Below are 18,978 nucleotides of genomic sequence, written 5' to 3'. Positions count from 1 at the left end.
AAGGCTCCTGAGTGGCTGCTGGACATTGACCTTGTGTACCCACTATTTGTCTGAGGTGTAGTGCAGATACCAAATTAACAATGTGCTAGTGAGCTACACCACTTTGGGTTCAGTCCCCAAACATTTTGAACAAAAAACACATGTCCAAAAATAATAATTTACAGATTCAAGAGTGCGATTGATAATATGATAATATGTATTTATTGTATACTATTCATTGTAGGGTTTAACACTGGAATAAAAACATTTTGGAAACTTGGAGGCTGCAGGGCAGTAATGAAACAATATGGGGCAGCAGGTGGCACAGTGGTTAGCATTGCTGCCTCACGGCTCCGAGGTCCCAGATTCGATCCCGGCTCTGGGTTGCTGTCCGTGTGGAGTTTCCACATTCTTTCCATGTCTGCGTGGGTTTCACCCCCACAACCCAAAGATGTGCGGGGTAGGTGGATTAGCCATGCTAAATTGCCCCTTAATTGGAAAAAATTAATTGGGTATTCTAAAAAAAAAATTAAAAGTAAAGAGACAATATTACTGCAATGTAAACTGTTATTAAAAGCTGCCTCTTTTTTTCCTAATCCATCTGCATATAAATTGAGTGTTACTGTGTGATGAGGCTGTGAACTTTGCCTGCACTGCATCTGTTCAGCCAGCATGAATTGTGAGTTGGATAATTGAAACAGCAGTGCCTTATATTTTTTAATTTTGTGGGCTGTTTAAATTAAGTTCATTCTTTTTGTTGTTCATTAGATACAATGAAAAATACAACTTTGGAGGCTCCATGTATATGGAGATGGATCGCTTTCGAATGTTTTGTAGCTTTTGTAGAAATAGAAAACTCAGATTGTATAACATAAGGCAAAAACAACAACTCAGCAGTGTGCATAAATTATACCACTGCGGATGATTGATCATTCATTGATTGGTAGATCTCGGAACCTTGGATGAACAAATACAGAATGGGACAACTTATAGTTATTTGAATTATGCCAGAACTTTTAAAAAACATAGTGTTTACATTGTGAGTTCCAAAAGGCAGGTGATCGGGGCCATCCTGTGCAGAATCACTGGAAGGTTAATACCAAACTTTGTCAAATCCGCAAGATATAGTATCTGAAAAATATGCATCAAGTTTGGGGTTGGAGATCAGAGTTCAGCAGGGTAAAATCTGCGATTGCTCAGTCCAGCGATGGTAGCCTGGAAAAGAAAGGCGCTTGGAGTCTGTATTCTCCTCCTAGTCCCTGTTACAGTCACATGTAAAAAGATGTACTAGAGTCCTGAAAAACATTGGACTCTCTGTCGACTGCCACAAGCTGCACTGCAAAAAGACATACTTGGGGAACTGAAACCTCATGCAACTGGAGATGTACATAATCCTTTTGTCCACAGTTTAAGCAACTAGGCAGGTTACCTTGGCAGCATTGCCGTTGCAAAATTACTGGAGTGTAACATGATGCAGTACAAAGAAAAGGTTTAATAAACTGGTCAGTGCCAAGATTTAAGGGAATCTTAACAGAATGTTCGGACAATGATGTTGATCAGGCTTCCTCAAAATTCAAAATCAAATTATGAGGATGAGGTAACCAATTAATAATTACACTTGCATGGATACATAGAAGATTGGAGCAGGAGGAGGCCTTTTGGCCCTTCGAGCCTGCTTCGCCATTCATCACGATCATGGCTGATCATCCAACTCAATAGCCTAATCCTGATTTCTCCCCATAGCCTTTGATCCCATTCTCCCCAAGTGCTATATTGAGCCGCCTCTTGAATATATTCAAAGTTTTAGCATCAACTACTTCCTGTGGTAATGAATTCCACAGGCTCACCACTCTGTGTGAAGAAGTGTCTCCTTATCTCTGTCCGAAATGATTTGCCCTGAATCCTCAGGCTGTGACCCCTGGTTCTGGACACACCTATCATTGGTAACATCTCCCCTGCATCTACCGGTCTAGTCCTGTTAGAATTTTATACGTCTCTATGAGATCCCCCCTCATTCTTCTGAAATCCAGCGAGAACAATCCCAACCTGGTCAATCTCTCCTCATATGACAGTCCCACCATGACTGGAAAAAGTCTGATAAACCTTCGCTGCACTCCCTCGAAAGCAAGGACATCCTTCCTCAGAGAATGAGACCGAAACTGCACACAATACTCCCAAGTGTGGCCTCACCAAGGCACTGTACAACTGCAGCTCGAAACCTGTTCCAATCAAGGCCAACATACTATTAGCCTTCTTTACCGCCTGCTGCACCTGCATGCTTACCTTCAGCGAATGATGCACAAGGACACTTGTCTCTCTCTCTCTCCCTCTCTCTCTCTCTCTCTTCCCCCCCCCCTCTTGTGGGCCCTTCCCCTCTCAAACGCCATCTCCTTGTCAATGTGAAGCACAAATGTTGTGCCAAGATAGAAGTGCTAATTAGCTATCCTTTATACTCTCAACTACATTCTATCTTGCAACAAAATATACAGTTGAAGTATAACCATTTACAAAACCTCACATTCTTAACACCCTCTTGGGACTTTGGAGACTAATAGCCCATCCACTATCAGCACGAATGCTTCTGCCATTGTCTACAGGTTTGAATACCGTGTGCCGCCTTACCAGTAAAAGAACCAGGCTCCTATTTAATCTTTTAACAATTAAATCATCTAGATTTATCATAAACAAATTAAGAACAAGTTGCTTATGCTTCCATTTTACTCTAAATTAAAGATACAGTTCTAAAACACAAGTCTTATGAACTTTTTGTGTTCATACCAAGATGAAACTTCCACTTAACTTGGCCTGCAGATGTGTAAGAGGGGAATAATTTTAAAGAAGATAAATCTATTCTCATTGGGAATAGAATTAATAATAGATTATAATTCAAATTTTCAGAACAATGCCTAATAGAAGTGTAATGCAATGTGGAAATATGTTTGTTACTTGTCAAAAAATGACACAATGTGCTATCAACAAAGATCTACCACTTTCCATTCTTCCCACCTCAGTCACTGCTGTGATGGCACCGATGTTACAGAGCAACTGTTTATTTTCATGGAGATCAAGCAGAAACAGTATTTCGCATATAGAAGTTAGTTCTTCCAATGACACCGTGGAAAAAACATTTTCAAGTGGAGAGTACTTTCTCTATACTTGCTAGGAAAATGGGGAATAATACTTTCATATGTACGGGTAATTTATTTGAGGTTCCAACACAGCTGAGACTGCAGAGTTAATTCAACAGCAGGGCAGATTGAAGATTCAATAACTGACGGAGCGTGCTGCACCTTCCTCTGTATTTGGCTTTCCAACTAACACTACTGTGAAGCAATGCTCTGTATCATAAGACAAGTCTTGGAAAATTTACCTCCGTTGTCTGTATATGCCCTAGATTTTTTTGTTGTTGAATGATTGCCAGTTCAGTTTAAGCTTTCAAAACCAAATTGTAGCTCATGTAAAATAGTTCATGAATTTGAAGCAAAAATTATAAGGTTTATCAAATTGGTCTTTCTGTTATTCTACATTCTTGGCTAATCAGGTGAATGGCTGAGATTTTAGTTGCTGTTTTTAAAAAAAACATTCCTGATCTGTAATGTACTTGTGACAAATGGAATCCTTTCTCTTAGCCAAAGAAGAGACGTTAGATCCACCCACACTAAACAGGGGATTGAAGCGATTTCCACAGGAATCTCCACCGTACACTGCTCCCCTCTCTCCAAAACTTCCTAGAACAGAGTCTCATCCTTTAGAAGGTACTGTATAGCTAATTGAAGGTAACCCATTATTTGATCCTTTAAACATTCAAACTTGAATTGGATATTGTTTTAAAGAGACCTGTGTCAGTTTAAATACACAAAGTATATTTATCCTGAATAAATCATAAATATTCCTAGTCTCATTTTTTTTCTCTACGATGTTTTTGCTAATTATGATAACAAGGCGTCTTTTCCTTTGTGGAATCCTACATAAGTTTTAAGAGAAACAAACAATAGAATAACATGAGCCACGGGAAGTTCCTTGTGTGTTCATTTCATCTGACTGGTGGCACTGCCACTGATGTACTTCAGTGTTTTACCTGAATGTTTTTTATTACAAACATGTGTAAAAACTGTAACATATACAACAACTCTACATCCCTGCAAACCACAATTTGTGCAATTTACCCCCGACCCTCCACCCCCTATCCCCATTCTCCGCAACAAACAATTCCTCAAACATGGTCATGAACAACCCCCACCATGTTTCAAAGCCCTCTTCCAAACCCCTCAACTCAAATTTGATATTTTCCAACTGGAGAAAGTCATACAGGTCCCCCAGCCAGGTCGCTACCCCGGTGGCGTATCTGACGTCCAATTCAGCAAGATCCTTCACCGGGCAATTGGAGAGGCGAAGGCCCCCTTCCCTGCCACCAATTCTGCCATTTCTGATACACTAAAGATTGCCATCATTGGGTCCTGCCTGACCTCCACCCCCACAATTTTAGACAACGCCCCAAACACCGCTTCCCAGTACCCCTCCAGTTTCTTGAAACCCCAGAACATGTGCGTGTGATTCGCCGGCCTTTGCCCACATATCTCTCACTCCTCGGCCATTCCTTGCAAGATCCCACTCATCCTAGCCGGAATGATGTGCACCCTATGCACCATCTTGAACTGAATCAAGCTCATCCTTGCACAAGAGGTGGTTGAATTCACACTATGCATTGCCTCACACCACAGATTCTAGTCTATTTCCTGGGAAATGCCCTCTACTCCTTTCTTACAAAGTCTTACCCCTGCATATATCTAAATTCACTCCCCCTCGGCAACACAAACCTCTCCTGCAACTCATCCAGACCCACAAACTGCCCTTCCAGATACAAGTCTCTCAGCCCTCCAGTCCACCTCCCTCTGCTTCCCGTGCATCCCATCCATCTACTCCGGCTTAAACTTGTGATTACCGCACAGTGGTATCAACACCGACATCCCATTCAACTTAAAGTGCCTCCTCAGCTGATTCCACACCATGACCGTCGACTGTACAACCGGGCTCCCCGTATAGACCCTGGAGTTGACGGTAGCGGAGGTGTCATAGAATCATAGAATTTACAATGCAGAAGGAGGCCATTCAGCCCATTGAGTCTGCACCGGCCCTTTGAAAGAGCATCCTACCCAAGCCCACACTATCCCCGTAAACCAGTAACCCCACCTAACATTTTTGGCACTGAGGGCAATTTAGCATAGCCAATCCACCTAACATGCACGTCTTTGGACTGTGGGAGGAAACAGGAGCGCCTGGGGGAAACCCACGCAGACACGTGGAGAATGTGCAGACTTCGCACAGACAGTGACCCCAGCCGGGAATCGAACCTGGGACCCTGGAGCTGTGAAGCAACTGTGCCAACCACTGTGCTACCGTGTCACCACGGCCCTCAAACTGGATCCCCGACAGAACTCCTCCTCCATCCTAACCCTCTCCTATATACCTGAACCTTTCCCAAACTATCTTAATTGGCAACATCCCCAAGTTCGTTCCCAGCCCCGCCGCATTCACCGGAAACATCTCACTCTTGACATTTAACTTGTACCCAGCGAAGGCCCCAAACCTCTCCAATATTCCCATGATCCTACCCATACTCTCCAACGGGTCCAATACAAACAACAACAGATCATTTGCGTATGACACCTGGTGCTCCCTGCACCCCTCACAATCCCCTGCTACTCTACTGACTCCCTGAGGGCCATCGCCAAGGGCTCAATCAGCAGCCTGAACAGCAACAGCGGACACCCCTGTCTCATTCTGCAGACCAAAACTCCGTGAACTTGTCCGATTTGTACATGCACTTGTCACTGGGGCTACAAACCATATAGCAGGCGCTCCGACGCCACAAACCTTGGTCCAAAGCCAAACCTACCGAAGATCTCAAATAGATACGTCCGCTCCACCCAATCAAAAGCCTTCTCTGCTTCCATAGAGACAATGACCTCCGGCACCCACCCCACCGATGGAGTCACAATCACATTTTAACAGCCTCCTGATTTTGCTGGAGAGCTGCCTGCCCTTTACAAAACCAGTTGCTCCTCTGCAACCACTCCTGGCATGCATCCCTCGATACTTCCCGCCACCAACTTAGCTAGCACCTGTCTGTATTCAGGAACAAAATGAGCCTTTATGACCCACACTCCCAATGGATCTTTCCCCTTCGCGATTAGCGTGATGAATGCCTGCATCATTGTCTCTGGCAGTTCCCCTGTCCCCAATGCCTCACTCAACATCCTCAACAAATGCAGTGCCAACTCCGTTGCAGACACCTTGTAGAACTCCGCCGGAAAGCCACTCAGCCCCAGTGCCTTCCCTGACTTCATCCCTCTAATGCTATCCATCACCTCCCTCAGCCCCAATGGTCCTCCAATGCCTGCCTCCTCTCTTCCTCCAACCTTGGAACTCCAATCCATCCAGGAACCGTCCCATATCCCCGTCCTCCCCACCCGGCTCTGCCCTGCATAACTTCTCATAGTACCCCCGGAACGCCTCATTAATCTCCGCTGGCTCTGACGCTACCTCCCCTTCTCTGTTTGTACCTTTAAAATTTCCCTGAATGCAGCCTGCTTCCTCAGTTGGTGGGCCAACATGCAGCTCGCCTTCTCCCCACATTTATATTCGACCCCCCCCATCTCCCTCCTTGGTTGCCCAACTGTGGCGGCTATCCCCATACAAACTTGCAACTCCCCAAAGTACGATAACATCAACAAACAAAAGGAAAAAAAACCCTACCTTCCGGCACCATACAGCAACCATAACCTCCAACCATTACAGATGCCATCTCACACAACTCTCAGTTGTCCCCCAGTGTATGGTCCCTTATAAAGTCAGTAGCCTCTTTTGGCAGTTTCAAAATAGTGCTCCCTCAAAAAGTGGTCCACAATTTCGCCGGGTACAACCCCCACCCCCCCAAAACCAAATCTTCCTTGTTTTTCTCCCCCGTGCACAAGGTGTTTTTGAGGATTGATTTCTTTGTGGTGGGAAAGTCGTTGTTGGCTGGAGTTAATAGGTTGGAGTATTTGGCAATTGTGATCTTGGACCATGCTCCGCATTGCATTGATGTGGTATTGGAGAAGGGGGCAGCCCAGAGACCAGGGTGGAGAATGGATGTGGGGTTACTGGTAGATCGGAGCCATGCCGGCATTGGACTGGGGTGGACACAGTAGAAGTCTTACAACACCAGGTTAAAGTCCAACAGGTTTATTTGGAATCACTAGCTTTAGGAGCGTGATTGAGGAGTATTTGGGGTTTAATTGCACGTCGGGAGATCTCACAGTTGGTGGCCTGGGAGGCTGTGAAGGCAGTGGTGAGGGGGGGGAGGTGATCTCGCTTAAGGCCAAGGTGGAGAGGGAGGAACGCCAACGACTGATTAAAAAGAGATTTTGGAGGTGGAAGAAAGGTATGCGGGGGACCCAGGCTTGGGTCTACTGGCAAAGAGGACGGAGTTGCAAGCGAGATTTGACCTATTGTCCATGGGGAAAGTGGTGCTTCAGTTGAGAAGAGCAAAGGGGGCTGTTTTTGAGTACAGGAAGTAGACAGGGAGTATATTGGCAGGTTAGCTCCGTAGGGAGGCCGCATCAAGGGAGATAGTCGGGTGAGGGACAAGACAGGAGAATTGGTGGTGGCTCTGGAAAAGATTAATGAGGTGTTTGATGAGTTCTGTATATGTCAGAGCCACCGGAGGAGGAGTGGACTATGAGGGAGTTTTTGGGTGGGCTAGAGTGCTTGAAGTTGGGGGAGGTGGAGAGGGAAAGGTTGGAGGAGATGGTGGGGGAGGAGTAGGTGAAGGTGGCGATTGGGAGGATGGAGGCAGGGACGGCGATGGGGCCCGATGTGTTCTCGGTCGAATTTTATAAAAGGTTTGAGGATAGGCTGGCGCCGTTGATGATGGGAATGTTTGAGGACGCAATGGACAGGGGTGTCGTTCCGCAGACGATGGGGTAAGCCTCCATCTCGTTTTTGCTTAAGGACAAGGATCTGTTGGAGTGTGGGTAATATATCTCTGCTGAATGTAGACGCCAAAATATTGGCAAAGGTGTTGGCGTTAAGGTTGGAGGGGGCCCTTCCAAAGGTGATTGGGGGGACCAGATGGGGTTTGTAAAGGGAAGACAGTTGTCCTCGAATGTGAGGAGGCTATTGAATGTGTTGCTTTCTCCAGCGGAGGGAAGAAAGAGGAGATGCTAGTGGCGTTGGATGTGGAGAAGGTGTTTGATTGGGTTGAGTGGAGTTATTTGATGGTGGTATTGCAGAAATTTGGGATTCGGCTGAAAGTGAGGCATAACTGCAGTTGCTATATAAGAAGCCAATGGTGGGCGTGCGCACAGATTGTATGAACTCAGAGTATTTCGCGTTGCACCGAGGTACGAGTCAGGGATGCCCCATGTCCCCCCTTCTGTTTGCATTGACTATGGAGCCCTTGGCTAATGTGCTAAGGAACTCGGGGTTGTGGAAGGGGATAGTAGGGGTGGAACATCGCGTGTCCTTATATGCAGGTGACTTGTTACTGTATATTTTGGAGCCAAGCTCTTTGGGGAGCAAAATTGGGTTGCTTCAGAGATTTGCGATGTTTAGCGATACACGTTAAATTTAGGGAAAAGTGAATTCTTTGTGGTCTCCCCTCCGGGAGTGGGAGCAAATGGAGGGGGGCGCTGCCATTCCATCTGGCGGCGTCTCACTTTAGGTATCTGGGGGTGCATGTGGCCTGGGATTGGGCAGGGTTTTGGAAGTTTAATTTCACTAGTTTGGTGGGGAGGGTTAAAGCTGACATGCTAAGGTGGGATAATCTCCCTCTGTCGTTGGCAGGCTGGGTGTAGGCAGTGAAGACAAATGTGTGCCAATTAGGGGGAATCATGGGTTCGAGCCGGAGAGGATGGGTGCAAGGTTCAGGGGATGGGAAGAGAGTGGGTTTAAGGAAATGAAGTATCTGTTTCTGGGAGGGCGACTAGTGAGTTTGGAGGAGTTGGGCGAGAAGTTTGGGCTGGCACGGGGTGAAGTTTCAGGTATATGTAGGTGCGGGGCTTTGCGAGGAAAGTTCTCAACCTTCCCAATAGCACCTACCTCATCGATGCTGGAGGTGGTGCTGTCAGTGTGGCGGGGGGGGGTAAATGCCTCCACATTGTGCACGAGGCTGTGGCTGATAGAGCTGAAGGTAGTGTACAGGGCGCACCTCACAAAGTCTAGGATGGGCCAGCTATTCGCAGGGGTGGGGATGTTTGTGAACGATGTGGGAGGGGCCCTGCGAACTATGTGCATATGTTTTGGCCCTGCCCGAAGCTGGAAAGGGTTGGGAGGATGGTGTTCAGCACCATCTTGTGGGTCTTGCACATGAACGTGGAGCCCTGTCCCCTAGAAGCCATATTCAGGGTGTCAGACTGGCTGGATCTGCAGGGGGTGCGGGGGCAGATGTTTTGGTCTTCGCCTCGCTGATTGCTCGTAGGCAGGTCTTGGAGCGGAGGTCAGCTTCTCCACCCTGTGCCTCAGCGTGAGGTGGAGCGGGGGAGACACCTGCTGGAGTTTGTGACCCTGAAAATGGTGAAATTTGCTCTTAAGGAGTGCGAGTGGTGGGTTCTACAATTGTTGGGGTTTGTTTATCATGCACTTTTGGGTGTTGCTTACTGTTGAGGGAGGGAGTAAGGTTAGCGGGTGTTTGGTGGGCTGGAGACTTTTGTGGGATTGTTGTGAATTGTAAAGCTGGTAAAAATTTGTTGAATAAAAATACTTTCAATAAAAAAAAATTTCCCGCAGCACAGATGCTACATAAATCCAGACTTAATTATAGACTGCACCCATACATGGACAAAAGAGCAGAATTTCATGGGTGACATAAGATTGACTGACCTCAACACCCTGCTGTATTTGACTATGCGGGGCATGAAGGAACCCTAACAACATTAAATCAGTGGCAATCTGGTGAATACTCTCCACAGTCTGGAGTCTTATCTCACACAATAACAGGTTGTTGTAGTAGCCAATTATCTCAGCCCCAAGGTATCACCACAGGCCTTCCTCAGGGCAGTGTCTCAGACCCAACAATCTTCAGTTGCTTCATCGGTGACCTATCCTCCATCATAAGATCAGAAGCGGGGATGTGCGCTGGTGATGCCATAATGTTATGTATCATTCAAAATTCCTCTGATACTGAAGTGCCATGTCCACTTGCAGAAAGACCAAGAGAATAATAAGTGGCAAGTAACATCCACACAAGTGTTAGACAATTACTATCTCCAACAAGAGATCAGTCATCACCTCATTGAATGGCAGAAGAGACTCAATGGATCAGATGGCCTACTTCCCTTCCTATGTCTTATGGTCTTCTGGAATCTAACCAGCTCCCCTTGATGTTTAACAGCATTATAATTGCTGAACCTCCCATAATCAGTGTCCTGAAGGTTACCATTGACCAGAAATTTTACTAGGCCAGTCATATAAATACTTTTACTACAACAACAGGTCAGAGGCTGGAAACTCTACAGCAAGTATCTCGCCTCCTGAGTCCCCAAAGCTGTTCCACTATCTGCAAGCCACAAATCATCCGTGTGATGGAATACTCACCACTTACCTGAATGATTAATGCCTGATCAAAGTCAACATGGTTTTTCAAAAAGGAAGTGATGTTTGAAGTTTTCTTTTAAGCATGCAATTAGCAGCAGAGTTAAAGGGGAAACCAGTAGATGTCGTGTCCTTAGATTTTCGAAAAGCGTTTGATAAAGTGTTAAAATAAATAACACATGAGTGTTTATAGAATTGGGAATAATATAGAACATAGAACGATACAGCGCAGTACAGGCCCTTCGGCCCTCGATGTTGCACCGACATGGAAAAAAAACTAAAGGCCATCTAACCTACACTATGCCCTTATCATCCATATGCTTATCCAATAAATTTTTTAATGCCCTCAATGTTGGCGAGTTCACTACTGTTGCAGGTAGGGCATTCCACGGCCTCACCACTCTTTGCGTAAAAAACCTACCTCTGACCTCTGTCCTATATCTATTACCCCTCAATTTAAGGCTATGTCCCCTCGTGCTAGCCACCTCCATCCGCGGGAGAAGGCTCTCACTGTCCACCCTATCTAACCCTCTGATCATTTTGTATGCCTCTATTAAGTCACCTCTTAACCTTCTTCTCTCTAACATAAGAACATAAGAACATAAGAAATAGGAGCAGGAGTAGGCCATCTGGCCCCTCGAGCCTGCTCCGCCATTCAATGAGATTATGGCTGATCTTTTGTGGACTCAGCTCCACTTTCCGGCCCGAACACCATAACCCTTAATCCCTTTATTCTTCAAAAAACTATCTATCTTTACCTTAAAAACATGTAATGAAGGAGCCTCAACTGCTTCACTGGGCAAGGAATTCCATAGATTCACAACCCTTTGGGTGAAGAAGTTCCTCCTAAACTCAGTTCTAAATCTACTTCCCCTTATTTTGAGGCTATGCCCCCTAGTTCTGCTGTCACCCGCCAGTGGAAACAACCTGCCCGCATCTATCATATCTATTCCCTTCATAATTTTAAATGTTTCTATAAGATCCCCCCTCATCCTTCTAAATTCCAACGAGTACAGTCCCAGTCTACTCAACCTCTCCTCATAATCCAACCCCTTCAGCTCTGGGATTAACCTAGTGAATCTCCTCTGCACACCCTCCAGCGCCAGTACGTCCTTTCTCAAGTAAGGAGACCAAAACTGAACACAATACTCCAGGTGTGGCCGCACTAACACCTTATACAATTGCAACATAACCTCCCTAGTCTTAAACTCCATCCCTCTAGCAATGAAGGACAAAATTCCATTTGCCTTCTTAATCACCTGTTGCACTTGTAAACCAACCTTCTGTGACTCATGCACTAGCACACCCAAGTCTCTCTGAACAGCGGCATGCTTTAATATTTTATCGTTTAAATAATAACGAAAACAACCTCAAGTCCATCAGCCTTTCCTCATAAGATTTTCCCTCCATACCAGGCAACATCCTGGTAAATCTCCTCTGCACCCGTTCCAAAGCTTCCACGTCCTTCCTATAATGAGGCGACCAGAACTGTACGCAATACTCCAAATGCGGCCGTACTAGAGTTTTGTACAACTGCAACATGACCTCATGGCTCCGGAACTCAATCCCTCTACCAATAAAGGCCAACACACCATAGGCCTTCTTCACAACCCTATCAACCTGGGTGGCAACTTTCAGGGATCTATGTACATGGACACCGAGATCCCTCTGCTCATCCACACTACCAAGAATTTTACCATTAGCCAAATATTCCGCATTCCTGTTATTCTTTCCAAAGTGAATCACCTCACACTTCTCCACATTAAACTCCATTTGCCACCTCTCAGCCCAGGTCTGCAGCTTATCTATGTCCCTCTGTAACCTGCAACATCCTTCCGCACTGTCTACAACTCCACCGACTTTAGTGTCGTCTGCAAATTTACTCACCCATCCTTCTGCGCCCTCCTCTAGGTCATTTATAAAAATGACAAACAGCAACGGCCCAGAACAGATCCTTGTGGTACGCCACTCGTAACTGAACTCCATTCTGAACATTTCCCATCAACTACCACTCTCTGTCTTCTTTCAACTAGCCAATTTCTGATCCCACTATATCAGCATGGATAGAGGATTGGTTAACAGACAGCGAACAAAGAGTAGGGATAAAGGGGGCATTTTCAAGTTGGAAGGCAGTGACCAGTAGACTGCTGCAAAGATCAATTACTTACAATCTACATTAATGTCTTGGATGAAGAGACGAAGAGTAAGTTTGCTAAAGATGCTAAGCTAGTTGGAAATGTAAGCTGTGAGGTGAAGACAAAGACTGAAAAGAGAAAAAGAAAGGTTAAGTGAGCAGAGAGAATATAATGTGGGAAGCATGTTGTTCATTTTGGTAATAAGAGCAAAACTATTTATGTAAAAGGTGTGAAACTTGGCCCTCTGAACTTCAACATTTACTTGGATGTGCAAATACAAGATACACAAAGTTAGAATGCAGGTACAACAGCAATTAGGAAGCTAAGTGTCAGCAGGACAGTTAGATAAGGTGGTTAAGAAGACATATGGATTACATGCCTTTATTAGCCAAGGCATAGGATATAAGAGCAGGGAGGTTATAATGGAGCTGTACAAATGCTCATTAGGCGACAGAGACTGTGTGCAGTTCTGATCGCCACACTACACTAAGAATCTGATTGCATTAGAGAGGGTGCAGAAGAGATTCACCCAGGATGTTGCCTGCGCAGGAGCGTTCCAGCTGTGAAGATGGGCTGGCTGGGGCTGTTTTCCTTGGAGCAGAGAAGGCTGAGGGGGAGGGACCTGATTGAGGTGTACAAAATTGAGGGGCGTAGATAGGAAGGAGCTTTTTCCCTTAGTAGAGGAGTCAATAACCATGGGGTATGGATTCAAGGTTAGGAGCAGGAGATTTGGAGGGGATTTAAGGACAACCTTTTTCACCCAGAGGGTGATGAGAATCTGGAACTCTGCTTGCCAAGATGGTATAGGCAGGAACCCTCAAAACATTTAAGATGCATTTATATGAGGGAAGGTGTACAAGGCTATGGACCAAGTTCTGGAAAATGAGATTAGACTCCCACTGTTCTGATGTGGAGTTTCCTCAAGTAGCTGCTCCCAGTCTCTCTCTCTCTCTCTCTCTCTCTCTCTCTCTCTCTCTCTTCCCCCCCTTATTTCTGGTCCATCTAAAAGTTCTCCTGGATGCACTTAAGAATTCCGCCTGGCTATTATTGCCCTACTGTTTTTACAGATTTGCCTCTGTCTGTTCTTCTATCACTCCCTTACTGTTTTGGGGCCCAGCAAAGTGATTGCCCCTTTTCGTATTTGCCTTCTACCCATCTGGCTTCAATTGAGGAGCCTGCTAAGATATCACACCCCCCCCCCCCCCCCACCCCTCACTGCAATAATTTACTCCTTGTATACGGTTCAGGTCACATTTACAGGAAGGAGGTACAGAGGAGATTTACAAAGATATTGCCATATCTTGAAAATTTCAGTTGTGAGGAAAGATTGGATAGGATCATGTTGTTTTCCTTGGAACAGAGGGGTGACCTAATTGATTGTATTGGATTGGATTTGTTTATTGTCACGTGTACCGAGGTACAGTGAACAGTATTTTTCTGCGAGCAGCTCAACAGATCATTAAGTACATGTGAAGAAAAGGGAATAAAAGAAAATACATAATAGGGCAACACAAGGTATACAATGTAACTACATAAGCACTGGCATCGGATGAAGCATACAGGATGTAGTGTTAATGAGGTCAGTCCATAAGAGGGTCATTTAGGAGTCTGGTGACAGTGGGGAAAAAGCTGTTCTTGAATCTGTTCGTGCGTGTTCTCAGACTTCTGTATCTCCTGCCCGATGGAAGAAGTTGGAAGAGTGAGTAAGCCGGGTGGGAGGGGTCTTTGATTATGCTGCCCGCTTTCCCCAGGCAGCGGAAGGTGTAGATGGAGTCAATGACTCTCTGAAGTTTATTGCGGTCCTGGGCCGAGCAATTGCCATACCAGGCTGTGATGCAGCCCAAAAGGATGCTTTCTATGGTGCATCTGTAAAAGTTGGTACGGGTAGGGTAGACAGGCAGGCAAGATCTGTTTCCCCTAGCTGAGACAGGTCAGTTACCAAGGGCATAGATTTACGGTGATTTGTAGAATTATTAGAGGGGACATGAAGAAAAGCTTTTTCACCCAGAGGGTGGTGGGTGTCTGGAATTCACTGCCTGAATTAGCGCTTGAGGATGAAATGCTCAACTCATTTAAAAGGTACTTGGATCTGAAAGGGAAGTGCTGTAACCTGGAAGGCTATGGACCACTCCCTAGTCACTTATCATTGCCCTCTATCTTCCTGTTTCAAATAATTGCCCAATTTCCCCTTAGAAGATGCAGTGGGCTTTGCTTTACCTACACTTTGTGGGTGCAATCCATGCCCCAACAAGCCTCCCAGTTAGACATTTCTGCAAATATTCCTTCTCATTAGTGGAACTCCAGAAATCTGCGTTTTCAGGAGCGAGGCAAGGGAGTAATTTGATGGAGAAATGTTAATTTTTCATCTGATTAAAAAATAATAATAATAGCTTATTGTCACAAGTAGGCTTCAATGAAGTTACTGTGAAAAGCCCCTGGTCTCCACATTCCAGCGCCTGTTCGGGGAGGCCAGTACGGGAATTGAACCTGCGCGGCTGGCATTGGTCTGCATTACAAGCCAGCTATTTAGCCCACTGTGCTAAACCAACCGCATCATATTGAAGTGGGTTAATGAGTGAGGAAGTCATTTGGAATACAGTATACAATTAAATGGTCTTTGTTAATTGGGGCTTCAATGAAAAGGCTAATCCACGTTATGTGACGAAACCCAATCAATAATAAAGATTATTCACAGCTTGACAAAATAGAATTTGCTCCTTGTGCGAAATGGTGATTCAATTAAAAAATATTCTAATTCAAATGTTTTTCATAGATTATTTTATTTTGTTTTGCCTTCAGCAGAAACATTGCCTGCAGAAGAGAATGTTATACCAAAGGAACACAAATATTCAGAGTCCTTGGATTCTGCCCTGAATTCTGTTAAACCACCGAGTCCCCATCAACGAAATTCGAGTGAATATCGTAACTCAGGAAATAAATTTGTTTTCAGAAGTTCTGTTGTACCCTCAGGCTCTACCTCAAATTCTGCATCTGCTTTGCGAAGACAGACTTCAAATTCAGCAGCAAATAATGGTTACTATGATGTCAACAGAACCCGTATGCAAAGGAGAATAGAAGGTAGGTAATTAGGTCCTGCAGTATTCCTTTCATAGTAGCATTATGGCTTATCGTATAAACACAATTTTGGTGAAGTAAGGGTTAAATAGATGCATGAAAGAAAGGGAAGTGAAAAGATGTGATATGGTCAAGCAGCCTGTTTCATAATTTATGTAAATATGTATTGTATTGTAATTTATTCACAAATTACCTGGTAAAATATTCAAATTTCTTCTCCAGTCTATGACAGATTTCCTTATTACGGTTAAATACATAAAATTACATAAGATAGTAGCATCTAAGAAGAATCGACACTCAACAGCACAAAATCAGAGAACCTTAACAGCTGTTAGATGGAGTTGTAGAAGACCGGACATTAAATTACTACAAATATTAGGGAGGCAGAAAATTCAATATCGAGAAGGAAGAAAATTAACTTTCAACTTTGATTCTAACCTGAGGCTAGTCCTCAGAAATTACCTAAATAATCAATTGTACATTTACTTTACACTGTATTCGGTTATCATATCAATACAGCGGCTGTTATTCAGCTATTTATAACAGGAAGCAAGGTTTAAGTTAAATCCATAATTGAAAATTCTCTGACCCTGCCCAGAGACCAGAAAAGACCCTGCAAAGCACTAATTTCCAAAATATATAAAATCTTATCTCTCCAGTCTGGCTAAGTCCCTCTTGCACTTCTGAAGTGTGGGGAAAAAAGACTGAACCAACTCGTGAGGGAGGAAACTTAAACAAATTGGTCATTGTAATTGTAGAACATACTTCATATAAATAAAGTGGAATACTTCCTTTTTCATCAAATTCTAACTTCCGATTGGTGCATTTGATTCACCAATTGATGTGAAGAAAGAGAAAGATCTTGTTTAAATTGCAGAGAAAGATAAAAGACTGTTTTTAACCTACCTGCTAATGTTGTACAAAATAAAGCATTCAACTGTTGAACCCATTAATAGTGTGTAATACTGAATCATGTGTTTAGATGACAGTATTAAATGATGCATGTTAATGAATTCCTTAATCACCTGGACAAAGCAGGAATAGCAAAAAGATCCTCCAATCCAGGTAGGGAATAGTTGAGTTGAAGGTAAATGTGCTTCTGAGGTGTGTTATGACCCCCTGGGCTAGGGCGTGGTCAATTCCAGGCCCCTTGACCCGAAGTCGCAACACAGTTGAATTAACCAATAAGTCTTAGGTTTGTATATTTAAACACAATTTTTATTTATTTATAACATGCACTATGATGAAATATGCAGCAAATACAACTGGTTAACTATTATCTAATTTCTAATCCCCCTCCCCCCTTTAACGTGCCCCTACCGTCTATAAGAGGGCTGAACATAATAAGGATGAAAGTAAAAAGATAAGAGCTGGGCTTCTCCGTCGGCATGATTTTCCGTTATACCAGCGCCCGGGGGTTTCCCGACGGCTGCCCCACAATGGAAACCCCAACCAGCTAACGTAATGGAGAATCCCGACAGCCGGTCGGGGCAGAAATGTGGCGCAGCAGGGCAGAGAATCCTGGCCAAGAGATTTTGTTTCAGCTACTTGTGTCTAGCAGCCTCTCTTCAAACCTTGCTTTTAGTTTGAGGTTTTCGCTATAGTTTCATTCAGGTCTCTGCAGTGTCAGAAATACTGCAGCTTTTCTGGAGAGAGCAGGTCCTTTTCCCTGACTGTCTAGATTCAAACTCTGTTTTCCTTGAGTCTCTAGAAATCATCCCACTCAGGCAGGATCCAATCGCCACCTGTTACCGGGCAGAATATGGCCTTTTGACCAATTCATCGGCCACCAGCCAACCAAACGAACAGAGTCTCACCCCATCTTTCGCGTGCCAAAAAGTTTAACTTTTGTTTTCCAAAGCTCGCACAGTGTAGCTTCCAAGTTCCTAATTTTAAGAGGAGAGTAGGATGTTCCTACTTTTGAGCCATTTAAATAGATCGTGGTTGCTCTGTACCTAAACTCTACTTACTACATTTGATGCATATCTCTCGATATCCTTAAATAAGAAAAAAATCTGCTGATTTCAGACTTAAATATGCTACTTGACCTTGCGCACACAGCTTTTGGTGGCGAGAGTTCCATGTTTCCATTACTCCTTGTGTGAAATAGTGTTTCTTGATTTTACTCTACAATGGCCTTGCCTTTAATTTAAAGATTATACCTCCTTTTTCTATAATTCCTACATCAGCTAAAATAACTTAAATGTACCTATTCTATTCAATCCATTTATCATGTTAAACTCTGTCTTCCAAAATTAAGAGAACGCAACTCCGTTTTATGCAACCTGTCCTTCGTGTGTGTATGTGATGTCAGACAGATGGGCATGGTGGTGTCCATAAATAGAGGTTTTTTGATTTATTTCTTTTTTAATAAGCAGAGGCATATATCTGAACCCCATGGTTTTTGTGTGATCCAATTCCTACTAATAACCCCATGGATAACTCAAAGTAGGGTGAACCCAAAAGGTTAGTTTATTGCACACATTCAAAAAACTGAAAAAAGGAGAGCTCACAACATCCCTCTCTGCACTCATACAGTAAATATAAGAATAAAGAAAAAGTTTTATGTACATTGACCACAGAAAAAATAAATATCAGTTCACATGAAAATGAAATGTATTGTCACTAGTAGGCTTCAATGAAGTTACTGTGAAAAGCCCCTAGTCGCCACATTCCGCGCCTGTTTGGGGAGGCTGGTACGGGAATCAAACCGTGCTGCTGGCCTGCGTGGTCTGCTTTAAAAGCTAGCGCTTTAGCCCAGTGAGCTAAACCAGCCCCATGAGGTCCACAGTCAAATTCCATGGGGAATTCCTTCACGGAATCAGTGCGCTTAAAAGCCAGTGGTGTATGATTGGCTTTCCTGGTGGTGTTGACTTCACAAGATGAAATGGGGATTTAGAGATAAGTCAGTTTGTCGGCGATAGTACAGAACTTTCAGCAGAAGCAGAGAAGATGGGGCCAGTTGTTTAGGCTGGCCAGAGCTGCATCTGTGTGACCTACTAGTCAGATGTTAATGCAGCAAACTGGCTTGCAGCTAGGGAAGGCAATATTAACATATTCAACCAGCAAGAGTCTTGCATCAGTTTCCACAAGATCTTCAACCGTATTTGTCCTGTGTCAAAATACAGCTTGGTCTTCAAGATTGCCTAATGTTCTGGGGACCTGAGATCAAGTCCCACCATGGCAGATGGTCATCTTTAAACTTTTAATTCCAGAT

General features: G+C 44.3%; 1 protein-coding gene across 5 annotated transcripts in view; it reads left to right on the top strand.

The window, feature by feature from the left end:
* scml2 (Scm polycomb group protein like 2) overlaps window positions 1–18,978 on the top strand; it is a 322,665-nt gene that overhangs the window by 286,432 nt on the left and 17,255 nt on the right. For 2 of the 5 annotated variants that reach the window (XM_038802541.1, XM_038802537.1), the window contains 2 exons: window positions 3,609–3,734; window positions 15,486–15,764. In XM_038802541.1, coding sequence (XP_038658469.1) covers window positions 3,609–3,734; window positions 15,486–15,764 — 405 coding nt within the window. The remainder of the gene's footprint in view (window positions 1–3,608; window positions 3,735–15,485; window positions 15,765–18,978) is intronic. The other 3 variants (XM_038802538.1, XM_038802540.1, XM_038802539.1) reach the window with 3 other exon arrangements.

The sequence above is a fragment of the Scyliorhinus canicula genome, chromosome 7 (genome assembly GCF_902713615.1).
Source record: "Scyliorhinus canicula chromosome 7, sScyCan1.1, whole genome shotgun sequence".
Classification (NCBI taxonomy): domain Eukaryota; kingdom Metazoa; phylum Chordata; class Chondrichthyes; order Carcharhiniformes; family Scyliorhinidae; genus Scyliorhinus; species Scyliorhinus canicula.
This window is presented reverse-complemented; position numbering and strand designations above follow the sequence as displayed.